This window comes from Ostrinia furnacalis, unplaced genomic scaffold (assembly GCF_004193835.3).
Source record: "Ostrinia furnacalis isolate ACB-3 unplaced genomic scaffold, ASM419383v2 OfSCF1131, whole genome shotgun sequence".
Classification (NCBI taxonomy): Eukaryota; Metazoa; Arthropoda; class Insecta; order Lepidoptera; family Crambidae; genus Ostrinia; species Ostrinia furnacalis.
Genome location: NW_021131370.1, coordinates 786,820 through 800,432, shown reverse-complemented (window position 1 = coordinate 800,432; position 13,613 = coordinate 786,820). Strand labels below are relative to the sequence as shown.

Genomic DNA, 13,613 nt, shown 5'->3' with positions numbered 1-13,613 from the left:
GAGGACAATGCACTGCACCGCACTACACTATACTGCACTGCACTAAACTGTACAGCATTACACTACGCTATACTGTACAATACTGTACGTACACACTACACTATACGGCACTATACTACACTACATTACACTGTACTGCTCTACACTACACTATATTGCTCTACACTAGACTATATTGCACTTATACTACACTATACTGCACTACACTACATTATACTGCTGCACTACACTTCACTATACTGCACTATACCTACACTTTCACATTGCCACGTGGCAGCACTTGAGATCTTGTTGTTTGTTGTTGTATAAAGTTCCAGTAAAACAATACCTAATTAAAAAAAAAAAGATTTGTTGATGCATTAATGTATTAACGAGTAATTTAAACAACTTTGTTATAAATCTTACAAAATTCGCTGGCCACATGATCTCTGTATTCAACAGTTGACGATTCTTGAATGCGATCAATAAGTTAGCCTCACGAATCGTAATATTGTATTTTAACAGAAAAATATAAACGTTACTTTATCGTTTGTCCTTAAAGTTTAATGATGAGTGAGACAAAAAGTAAATATTATATTTATTACGTCTTCTATAGTATTTTGATAATTTTGCATGCAACATCGCATCGTTTACATTTTTCATAGATTTAGTTAACATTTTCTACTTTGTAGGCAACTGTTTAATTATTCCATTATAGCGTTTACATTTTGGCCCTTTACTAATCATATTTAAACATTTTAAATAACATATAGTAACTTATTCTGTTTGTCATATAATTATATTATTTTGATATAAATAAATTGTCATAATCGTTATACAAAGCGATAGAGTAATCTGTACTTTCATTAATGTGTTTTTTATTCACATTGCTACATTATAACAGTGTTTAAGCTAATTAAAAAAAATCCACGTAACTTTATTTTGCTTACAACTCGCCATAAACGCGTAATTCCTGCAGTTGCTCAATAATAATAATAAATATTGCCCTTTACAATTTTTACAAATATTTTATTTTAAAAAATATTGGATCCCATCAAGTTGATGACGTAAAATATGGTTAGTAAAGGGCCGTAACCTGTGCTTGTGGTGTGGTGGTGCGACCCCGTCAATATACACGTCCCAAGGTGTTCTCCGCCAGGTCGCGCTCGGGCCGGCGGCTGGCGGGCGCGGCGCCGGCATGAGACCACCTCACAATGGAGTCTATCCTCGTTTTTTAAGCGGCGCGCGCGCACGCGACACGTACGCAGCAAGCATCCCGCCGCAAGGTATTGAAACGGCCCAGGTATCACTTTGTGTCCTCGCTTCACTTGATCGCGTAATGAAGACGGATTGGATTGTAAAATATCAGTTGGAATAGTGCTCGCACACTCACTACGGGCGCGCGTCGCACAGTCGCGATAGCAATATAATTACCCGCGAGCGATAAGGATGGGTAGCTTGGGGTCATTGGACAAAATTCTACGTGCTCACGGACCAGGCTTTAGTAACAATGTATGTTCTCTAGACAAAGTTATATTCATGACAGATTAAAGCGAAATCGCTTCACGGTTTCACAAAAAGCCGGAGCAAAGCGATTTCGGAATTAAAACTGTCATTTAAGTTACTTTGTCTAGGGAGCTGAGGGTATATAACGCGGGTACACAAAAGGAATAACATTTCTTCCTTTCGTTTTCCCTTCAGCGTTGTAAAATGCAATTAATAAATCGAATGTTAGAAGTAAAGCGCGTAAAAACTATAAAATTACGCTATGTGTCCAGTTACCGCATGTTATGGTTTTTATACCCGCGTATAAAAAGGCATTGGGGTTGTAAGTTATAAAGATGAATGAAATCCGTCGTCATTACGTGATAAAGGTTGTGGTAGTATACAAAAAGCCAATTTTATGTGCTACACATAGGTAATATTTTACAATGTTTATTAAACTTGATGTTGTAATTGTAACTCTTATTACACAAACTATTTCGTAGAGGACCTAAAGTGAATAAAATCCGTCAAAACAGAGGAATTATATCCGTGGCTGGTTTGGTAGAAAGTTTAAAGTTTCCTTCACTTGAACATTCGTGTTCAAGCTCGATGTGCGAAATGATCGATTGTGGTCCATTATAGTCTGATTTTATTGATATTTCTTTATATTTTAGGGACCACAAGATAATGGTATAGGAAAAATATCACTAAATATTATGAATCAATTATTTTAGCATATCCCCAATTTTTTAAACAGTATTAATGAAGTCTGCATTTAATGCAAATACGATCTATACGTAATATATATTTATGTGTTATAACGTTTTGATCGTTTACAGTAACCATGTTTGTAGTAGAATGCCAAGTGTGAGCGGGTGGGACCAAACCGGTGCACTGATAGGGATCGGGGTAAAGATAATAATACTATTTACAGAAAGACGAATTTTACCAATCGGAACAATAAAATGTATGGGTATAGAATATCATATGGCTGTTTCAATGTCTATTAGGGAGAGGATGCTCGTTGTTTATAAGCTGTTTACATTAATCTATCTTATTTAATTGTATTTGTAATGTATGGCGGTCTTTGGATCACGATGTTCTTTACTTATTATTATTGTAATTTGGAAGCATTGATCAAAACGTGGATGTTAGATACATTTGTGTATTAACAGGTTAATCATCATTAAATACTTCTTCATTGTTATTGAAATATCATCAATGCTTGATCATAATTATATTGGAACATTGTCGACGTTCGTGATGCGAGAGGCAGCGACGCAACCTGCGAGTTGCGCACAAGTGTGCGTCGGCGTTGCACGATAGACTCCATTTCTAAAGGCGAGACAAGAATGAATTTAATATGAATTGTATTGTGAAAAGACAAATCACTGAAAATACTATATAAAATTTCTTCTAATGTTGGATACATTTATTAATGTAATTTACCTTGTATATACGTATGACCCGAATGGTAGAATAAATATATTTTGAGGCTCAAAAGGCCGACTCGATGAAGGCATAGTCCGTATTCGTATGATGTCATACGTAAAGTTTCTTTCACGTTTTAGTATCTATTGATTGTAAATACATAACATTAATTATAACATTGTAGTTAAATATAGACTATACGTTACAAAAACGTAAGACATTTTTATTATTCTCTACTTATTTGTAGTCCAGATTTATACTTTGTGTTGATGTTTTGTCTTTTACTATCGGTTCTATTGAGATCTTTAAACGGTTTGTATAAAGTAGGTTAATATGGATGTTACTGGCGTAGTTTGACCGTTCTATCCCGCGCCTGCGGGCACATATGATTGTATTCTAGTCATGTACTCTCCGCGTAGTACATCGTATGTGATAGAGTAGCGCCATAGTTACATCAATGCTGAGCTGCAGATCACTTTGTAGTATGTTTATAGATTGTCTATGTTACGTTGTTCACAAACAAGTTCACAAGGTTATTCGAGTTGTCCATAGACACCGTAATATTTATACAAAACATTTATATCATCGTAGCTAGTTAATGTATGTGACTGTAGTTTTATATGGATGATGTTTAGTTTTATTCCTTTCGTCTAACAGCCTAAGTCCAGCATTCTTAACTCTCGTTACCGCTTGATAAATGTTGAATAAATAAATTATTATAAAGTCACTGTACTATCGCTTCTAGGTGACTATTTTCAATTCGTAATAAATCGAGCAAAAATAGTTCTATTTATGACAACATTGTAAGCTTAAGTGACTCAGTCGTTGTAAATAACTTAACCATTTGGTACATACCCCTCGGATTACAGACGGCACTCGAGTTGCTCCGCGTTGTCCGGTCACCGCTTACACACTGATGTAGACATACTCGGCTAACACTAGGTAATATCCTGATAATAATTTAGCATAGACTAAAATAAATAGGTGTAAGATCAAAAAGTATTATCCAAATTTAGACATGCTGTGTGTTATAATATTTCTTAAAATTGAAATTAATACAATTATTGTCGTCGAGATTATGTGATGTATTACTTCCGTTGTATGAACTATGCTATCGTTAGTTTTCTTCCATCTAACTCGAGTTCGTTTCGGCGGTGTTTAAAATGTTTCAGGAACATATATGAGGCTTATGAATGTCCAAGAATCTTAATGTATAGTCGTACGTCCTTCTTTCTCAATGAAGTACCTAGCTTATTTATTTGAATTCTCTAATATTTTATGTGTAATATGAACGAATAAAGAGATCTCATATTAAAATGACATTATAATATTGTAAATGAAACGTTTTCTTTTCTAGTCATTTTGTATAACATTCCATGTATGTTTACCGTTTCCTTTTCAAATAATAGAGTAATGTATTTTGCATAGCAAAATGGTGTTTACGTAGTTGAATAGTGGGCAGGAATAATAAATCACGTGTGAGTATGCGGTGGGTGTTATATGATGTTTTTTGTAACTATTTATTTATTCTTTTTTCGAACACTTCGTTTGCAAAGTATGTTTATTTGTTATATTTTTGTAATTCTAAAGAGAAAATTTAAATTAGAGATTGCAGCCGAGGCTGGATTATATTTTTATAGAGTATACTGTTTAAGCTATACCGCTATTTTTATAGGAGTAGCAGTTGTTTTGTGTTGAGTTGTTTCCAGTTCGATTGGTTTGTGCCGTCGGCGCCTGCGCTTCTCTCGGCTCGCTTCGGGCGGCGCCCGGTTTGTGATTCGATAGTGATTGTTGATTGTTGGGCGAGAATGATATTTAAAAAATTATATATTCTATATATAATTTATGGATTTCATTCAATTTATGAAAATAAGAACAATGTAATGATTGGTAATATTACTCATTGCTCTAAATGTACTATCAAAATATATTATACACAGTGTTAAAGGTCATAAATAAAATGCTTTGAAAATTTCCACACCCTTGTTTCTATTGATTCCCATTTATTTTTACACCCCACTAAGAAAGATTTCAAGAAAAAGAATATTATTAATTTCACATGGTATTTATTCATGTCATCAATATAACACGATATTATGTATTCATTTGATCTTATATTACAGTACAAAATACATATCAGTTCAATCTTACAAAATAGATAAAAATAAAAATAATATGTGACATAGAACGTTTCTTATACAAATATATCATCGGTTTTTTACTATATTCATAGCGCTATTATTTATTAATACCTATTAAATAATGGAATAAATATCTGTAAATGTTCTTTACATGATACAACATGTTATATTTCACACGATGGCTATACGTATGTGTGACAAGCTGAAATGAATGTGTACGAGTGTTCAATTCCATAGATTATGAGCTCTCCACTACTTATTGCGTTTTTATGCTAACATCTAGTTTAAGCAATACAATCAGTTGGTTACATTTTTCGACTTGCAAATATTAAATGGCGAAAGTAGAACCAAAGTGATTTAAAATATTAAAGGTATACTGAGTGAGTGTTTGAGGTATGGGAGTGGCACAGTAGGGGTGACATTGACATATTATCAGGGTCCAAATTATCAAGATAATTACGATTCATGAAAATTATCGGATAATTATCAACAGTATAACATACATTTGTCATAATAAATTCTGATTGCGAATGTTGCTTTATGTTTTTGGTTGCTGATTGTTTTCAAGTCCATCGCTAGTCGCATATAGCTTGGAAAATAGATAAATGTTTTGACGCTAGATAACTAGTGATCATTGTGGAGCTAAATAGATAGGTTTTTTACTATCTATGTTGGTTAACGCCCACCACTAGACGCAAGTGCGGAAATATAAATTCAAAACTTCTAATACAGTTCATTTTGACAAGCGCATTGTTTTGTTATTATCAACCGATATTATTATCCATCTGTTATTATTGATATCATTGATGATTATCCTTTCGAACCCTACGTATTATGACGTGCATACAAATCTGAAGGAGATCTGAAGTCTCGGTGACGTTTGATGTCACAAAAACACCCTCCCATGCTCAGTTAAAGACCTATAGTAGTTGACATGCGGTATTTTGTTTGAAACTAAACTTTCTAACTATGTACGGTGGCTTAAACCACTATGATTCTACCTTCCCAAATAAGCTCGTATAAAATGGCGTTTTCTTACTACTACGAGTAATCTTGCATCAGGCCGGCACCAGGCAGGGTCATAGGCCAGTATTATGAGGTGGTATTCAAGTATGAATTCACAAGCGTACTCAAGAATAAGTCCAAGTCATTCATTGGCTTAAATATTGAAATTTAACCAATGAAAGATTCGAATTGATACATGAGTTTCAATCGAGTTTCGATTGTGGTTTCGGAGTACCAGCCTTTGTGGTATTGACCAACTGTCGATAAGTTACAACCACTTACGAACACTTGCCTTCAAAAAAACAACGAAATAAAATATAAATTAGAACTACTTACAGTAATATCACTTCACGAGAACGGGTTCAAGTTCTTATCGTAGTCGTCTTCTGCGAACGGGTTGGTGGGGTCGTCGACCTCTCCGTCGGCGAAGGGGTTTTTCGATTCGTCGTAATTTTCCTCTTCGAATGGATTTTTATTTTTAGGGGAATCGTTGGCGATAGCTGAAGAAATGTTCTTTGGGGACGCAGTGGGGGCGTCTAGCTTTCTTTGGGGGTGCGGGGAAGCGAGGGGAGACTTGGCCACTTGGTGTACCCTTGGCTCGAGTTTGTTCATGTTTGCTTCGAGGCTGGAGCTGTAGCGCTGTTGTTCTAGTACCCGCATACGGCCTTCTGGCATCGGGATCACTGCCGTGCCTTTGGGCGCCACTTGCTTGGCGGCTGTTGCTACGAATACTGCAAAATTAAATTAATTGGTTTAGAATATGGATTGGATATTTAGAATGTATGAATGATAAATTATTTTGAAAGTTACAGAAAAACGTTTTATGTTTCGCCTCTAAGGACCAAAATTCAGTAACTCGTTTGGGTTATATTAAACCGTGATATTAAAAATAACTATTTGGACCTGCAACATTTCACATGCGATGAGAAACAAACTTTAATTACTTAATAAAGAGTTATAAAGGCACTCAAGGCATTACTCAATTAACTGACAACAGATTACTAATAATAAAAGTTGCAGGAAGCAAACTGTCGAGAGAGAGAGCAGGATTGACGCCATGGAAATCATTTTTGTCAACTAGTGGACGTCTTCCGTTCCGACTAGAAAGAAGAATATAAGGCCGCTTTCAAATTAGAGCGTCAGAAGCGCGACAGCAGCTGCGAATGCCTGCCTTCACGTTATAAAAACGCTGCTGCCGCGATGTCATATACATTATGGGCAACGCGTTCGTCACGCTGCCAAAGTCGCCTAAATGTGTGAAAGCGCTCTTCATCATCATCATCTTTTCAGCCACAGGACGTCCACTGCTGAACATAGGCCTCCCCCAATGACTTCCACATCGCACGGTTGGTAGCGGCCTGCATCCAGCGCCTTCCTGCTACCTTTATCAGGTCGTCGGTCCACCTTGTGGGTGGACGTCCCACGCTGCGTGTTGCATTCCAGAACCTTGCTGCCCCATCGGCCGTCAGTTCTACGTACTATGTGCCCTGCCCACTGCCACTTCAGCTTGCTAATCCGTCGGGCTCTTTATTTGTTTAAAGAGCTCTTAGAAATCAGAATATAAGAAGTGAAATCACTACGAACCTTGTTTACTCTGTCCCTCTTGCAGCCTCAGTTTGGCCTCAGCGCCCGGCCCGTAGGCCTGCGCGGGCGGTGACGTCACGGGCGCGGCGGGCGGCGCGGGCGCCACCGGCGACTGCGCATCGGGCGAGTCCGTCACCACCGTCAGCTTGTTGAATAACCCGCGACCGTAGTACTCTGATACTACTGCGTAGCTGAGAAAGTTATATTGTGATTTTAAAAGACAGTTGAAGATTTTGACAGGAAGACAAAACTCATATAGCAATATCTTCTATATATATGAAAGAAAGTCGTGTTAGTTACTCCACTTATAACTCAAGAACGGCTGAACCGATTTAGCTGAAAATTGTCAGGGAGGTAGTTTAGAGCCAGGAGAAGGATATAGGATACTTTTTATCCCGTTCAAAATTAAAAAAAAGTCTGCTTATTTATTGCCATTAAGGCGGAACAAAGTTCGCCGGGTCAACTAGTATCTTATATACGGCCGCGCATGGGCGCAGTGCACGTCGACCGATTAGGATCTTTTGTGCTTCCCTATGCCTTTATCCCCCCTCATCCGCAAAGATCCTATCCATATAGTGAATCAAGTGCTTGGGTGAGAAGGACCTGTATTCATATGGCAATAAAAATGAAATGTTTATTCAGCAACACAAAAAAATATAAACATGTCTTTAATGGATTACAGAATTATAGTGGCCGGATCCATCAACACACGGTCAAAACTAAATTGGCATCAACCAGTCAATAAATCGATCAAATTAGTATTAGGTACTTTTATACATGGATAGGTACGAACGAGTACATTCATTATTAAAAAAAATCTCAGTCAAGTCAAAACACTATGAGTACAGGTACTTAAATGAAATGTTCACAGATATTTTGATCACTTTTACTAATGTAGATATTCTTAAATCTATACTAATATTATAAATGCGAAAGTAACTCTGTCTGTCTTGCTTTCACGCCTAAACCACAGAACCGATTTTGATGTTTGGCATAGAGATAGTTTGAGTCCCGGGAAAGGACATATAGGATAGTTTTTATCCCGGTTTTTGAAACAAGGACAAAGTTACAAAATTACTAAAGCACTAACCAGACAGTTTATTATTTATTAAGAATTGCAAAATTATTTAAATTAATAACATATAAAAAATCCATATTATGCAACACGAAAACGATCGATCAATCACAAGTCATTATCAAAAATAATAAACAAGGCGAATTAATCAACGTAACCGATAAGCAAATCGCACGATAATCTTTACACTGACCACGTTGCAATGTTACAACACAATACACACGTTAACACAAATATTAATTACCCTTGGTACCTATCGTCACTTGTGCTCGGAAAACACCAAGAAAACGGCGGGATATTTAAAGATTTGAACTTGGCTAGATACATCACTGTTATTAATATGAGTAAATAAATGATCATGACATTTTCAACGCGGTGGAAACGTGTTTACCGCCGCGGATTATGGCCGATTGATAACAACTTCGCGTATGTTATATAAATGTTGAGAACTGTGCAGTAAAATGACTTAAGTGACGTACTTTGGCTGAACATCTTAAGACATATTATCGCGTATACATAATATTGTTTTTGGGCTACGTCTTTGTAATTTACAAGATTATTTGTTTTGAATAACTAAATTAGAATGACCTTGTTAATAACCACAAAGTACAAGACATATTAAACAAGGTATTCAGAGAGTATTTTTTGTGCATTTAGAGCGACGTGGTTGCATACAGGTTGTCCTAGAAAGTAAGGTCAAGTAACAGTACGTTTCTTATTTCTGCAAGTTTTTAATATAGCATTCATATTTGAATTATTGAGAATTGAGAAGAGTATTTTACTTCGAAGTTATCTTAAAAATTTACTATCAGACTTAAATGTATGCAAGAGAATAGTTCATTATGATTGTTTACATTACTTCTATCACCTGTGACAATAATTGCAGGTTATCGCCACCTTTTGTTTTTAACAAAGTTAAATCGTTCAGTAATTTTTGTTTACTTTTTACCTGCTGGTAATGGCCGCGGGACCATTATAATAATAATTATCAAAAGACTTATGTTTGTGTATTAATAGCTGAGAGCGCTTGCGAAATGATTTGCAATAGTCGTTTTGCATTTAGTCCTTAAGTTAAGTTAGTTCATGACGCCAAAAGGCATAAATGTGTGATAGCGTCTAGAAAATGAATAAATACTGTAAATAAAATTAGCAGTCACACTGGCACCGAAGGCCTAAGATGTCCGGTGTCAGTGTGTCGTGGTATTTGGACGCCCTGTATTAATACTAGTATACAGGGTGGAATTTTGTAATGCCACCTGGAGGGAAAGTACTCTTAATACTGCAGAAAATTTTACTCAAAGAAAACATTCAAAGATTTCCAAAAATGTTGGTTGCCACAGCCGGGAATCGAACCAACTAAAATCTGTTAAAAATTTCACACTGTATTTGATTATGAAGTTGCTATTGTTAATTGTGAAAAAAATTTAAAACGTTAAAATAACGGTATCGTTATAGCCAATTAGCTGCTGTCATAGTGACATTGACGCTATATCAATGTCACCGAAGTCAGCCCTATAGCTTNATAGGATTCGATGCAATGCGGAGACGCGGTTGGGGTGAGTGTAACTTAATGATTGTTTGTATTGAACATAATAATACATAATATGATGCTAATACCCAGTTTCTGGCCTGGGGGGGGGGGATAAGTCATACCCAGCTTATAGCCTAGGGGGAGGGGCAAGCCTTACCCAGCTTCTGGCCCCTTGGTGGGAGGGAGGAGAGGCAAGCCTTACCCAGCTTCTGGCCCCTTGGTGGGAGGGAGGAGAGGCAAGTCATACCCAACTTCTGGCCGAGGGGGAAGTCATGCCCAGCTTATGACCTGGGGAGAGGAGAGGGGCGGGGTAGTCATACCCAGCTTCTAGGCTAAGATTAAATAGATTTCCAGCACGGAGCGGCTGTCCTTTCCTGCAGCAGCTGGCCCNATCTGTTGATCAGGTGCGTATTCTGTTTCTGGTTCCCGGTTCCGATTCCTATTGTCTATAATAGCAGTGCGGTTAGCTAAGGAAGAACTATTAATTAAGTCATAGACCTTTTTCATTTGCTCTCTATGGTTTTGAGTATATTGTTGTAGAAGGTGTTGANCGGTAATGCTTTTTATTACTGAGCCTAGGCCATCTACAATGCCTCTTTTAGCTCTATTCGGTTCTAATGACCTTAGTTGTTTAAGTACCTTGTTGAGTTTGTTGCCTAAATAGTCGATCTGAGTCTCGTACAGTAAGAATGTGTCGTTAGTCAGTCGTTGTTCGTAGCTCTTAAGTTGGATTTGTAGTGAGTTAATTTTATCCTCGATGTCGTTTAAGTCTACGTACTGGATGAATGTATGATGATGGGTCGTCAGTTTCATAGGTCCAAGTTTATGTGGTAGCAGTCCTGGTCCGTCATCCAAGCTCTCAAGTTTTATCTCTTGAGGTTGGCTGAACCCGAGGGCCGTTATTAACAGTATCCTGTAACAAATTAACCGCTTTAGGGATTCGTTTCAGGCGTGACTTGGCTACAGGGCCGCGTTTTTTAGAAGTGTATATGTGTATTGGTAGGTCTGCTAGAACTGTGTCTTGTGTGTAACGAGCAGCGGTTTTTTGACGACTAGCCAGAGGATTTTTGATGAAGATCTGTTGATCAGGTGCGTATTCTGTTTCTGGTTCCCGGTTCCGATTCCTATTGTCTATAATAGCAGTGCGGTTAGCTAAGGAAGAACTATTAATTAAGTCATAGACCTTTTTCATTTGCTCTCTATGGTTTTGAGTATATTGTTGTATCGATACCTCTGGGCTCAAAGGTCGTAAAGGACAAAGTACGACTTTTCAGGAGAAGCAAAAAACGTTTTTTTATTTTTTTATTCGACAGTAACTTTTTTGTTTTTTGAGCTATTAAAATATGACTTAGGAAGAAAGTGCTTAGAATTCACAGCATTTTCCGAGGAGGTATTGAGAAACTGGACTAGAGCTGTATTTACTGAGATAGATTTCCTTTACGCCCTCAAAATTACAATAAAAAGACCTTTACGCCCCTCAAATATTCGTCCTAGGCAAGTTACTCAGGACGTAAAGTCTCTTTTTATTTCACAAAACTACAAAACCAAGGTAATAAATGACAATTTACATAGTTTTATAGGTTTTCATTGGTCGTAACGGAACACCCAGGTAAGGTATTATGCAAGGGTAAATTGATAATTTAGCTTAAATATTTAATGTTTTATGGTATTTGATATGTAATATACCATTTCTTCACACATTTTTAATGAATTATGGTCTTATAAATAAAATATAATGATTTTTCGTAGCTTCATAATTTAATGCACACAATTTATGAAACTATTTAAGCAGAAGTTTTGATATCCTCGAACTAGAAGATACCATTTCCGATTAATTCCGATATAAGAGCGAATTTAGAAAATAAATATTATGACGCTTTAAAATAAAACTTCATAAATGTGTATCTACTATATACGAAAATAATCATTATTATTGTAAAAAAACTACAAATGGCGGACTTAATTCCATAGGGCAGTCTGTCAACCAGTTGACCTTATGATAATGCAGATCGGATAGAATTATTAAGGACATGCGAAAACCAAACTATAAAATAATTTAAATTCTAAATAGATTAAAAAATATTATTCATACTAGCTTAAAATTATGTCATTTTACTTGATATAAAAGTAAAAAGGTTAGGTAAGTAAGATTACAAGTAGGAAGCTTTCATTCCAGTAAAGTACATCCACTTACTTTACTGTAGGACTAATAATACCGTTTTTAATAGCCAATTATTTTTAATATAAAATTTAAGTTCGAAAAAAAGTGCCTTCACGGTTTTTAGTAGATTAAGTCTCAACTGACACTATATTTTCCCATGTTGTGTAAATATTTTTCCTACTAGATAAATATTAGCTGATCCAAATAACTTTAGAAACTATACTTATTTATTATAATTGTTAGTACCTACAGTAAAAGTGGTTTTGACCAAGGGCGTTAGTCAAAATTACTAGGAAATCATTAAAAACAATCGATAAGAGTAGCATTTGTGTGATTTGTGCATAGAAAATAATGACACCTTAAGGTACTACAGTAAGGTGACTTTTTTTTCTCATAAAATTTTAACAAATCTAGCTTTTTCATTTTTCTTTTCATTACTTAATTAAGTTAGGATAGTCATAATAAAAATCATAAAAACATGCTATAACATGTTTTCATTTTCTTAAATCATCTTTTAATGATCTTTTACCTGACAAATACGTAGTTTCTTCAAATATGAGAAATAATAAAAAGCAACATTTCTTCACCCTATGTAGGTAGATGTCATCAATTAATATGTACAGACGACGGCACGTCAACGTTACCACTGTGGGTTCTTGAGCAGTTGTAATAGGGGCGAGTTTGGCAACAAAAATGGGTAACCTGATGTGCTGTCGTGTGTACAATCACATAAATACACTCTAAAATAGTTTTATTACATATTTTTGATGATTTTTTTAGTTCTTTCGTTTGTTCCAAACGCACTTACTTAAATACAATAAGAAACGTCTATAAAATTAACCTTCTCAGTTATTAAAATATCTTCTCTTTGTAGATTTTTAAAATATTTGTTTAGATAATCTAAGGGCGTAAAGGACAAATTATTTAGACTTTGGTATGAAAATGTTAGGTTGTATAGGACAATAGATATACTTCATGCACATTATACGCCCAAAAAATTGTGTTTACTTGTTCTTTACTACCATGGTAACTGTACTAAAAAATAAAATGGTATTTACATCCCAATTTTCAGGATGATTTCTGTTTAGCTTATCAAAAATCATGGGTCGTAAAGGCACTTTTTTTGAGAATTTCGACAATCTAAATATACAGATCGATAGAGAATTAAATTCTGAGTAAAACTGTATAAATAACTCATTTTCGGTATTTTGTCCTTTACGA

At 35.8% G+C, this 13,613-nt stretch overlaps 2 protein-coding genes across 12 annotated transcripts in view; one reads left to right on the top strand and one right to left on the bottom strand.

Annotated features, from left to right (window-relative positions):
- LOC114351351 (kinesin family member unc-104) overlaps window positions 1–4,755 on the top strand; it is a 66,521-nt gene extending 61,766 nt beyond the window's left edge. For 9 of the 10 annotated variants that reach the window (XM_028302539.1, XM_028302538.1, XM_028302537.1 and 6 more), the window contains one exon: window positions 1,125–4,755. In XM_028302539.1, coding sequence (XP_028158340.1) covers window positions 1,125–1,272 — 148 coding nt within the window. In that variant the 3' untranslated portion in view covers window positions 1,273–4,755. The remainder of the gene's footprint in view (window positions 1–1,124) is intronic. The other variant, XM_028302533.1, reaches the window with a different exon arrangement.
- Window positions 4,756–5,356: 601 nt separating this feature from the next.
- Window positions 5,357–9,245, bottom strand: LOC114351353 (uncharacterized). 2 transcript variants are annotated; one of them, XM_028302540.1, is made up of 3 exons: window positions 8,945–9,245; window positions 7,626–7,816; window positions 5,357–6,772 (listed from the first exon to the last, which is right to left on the bottom strand). In XM_028302540.1, the coding sequence occupies exons 1-3, from the start codon at window positions 9,058–9,060 to the stop codon at window positions 6,390–6,392; spliced, it is 690 nt and encodes a 229-aa protein (XP_028158341.1). In that variant the 5' UTR covers window positions 9,061–9,245; the 3' UTR covers window positions 5,357–6,389. The 2 variants fall into 2 exon arrangements, with proteins under 2 accessions (XP_028158341.1, XP_028158342.1); XM_028302541.1 differs by having other exon boundaries at window positions 8,954–9,245.
- Between the last annotated feature and the right edge of the window lie 4,368 nt (window positions 9,246–13,613).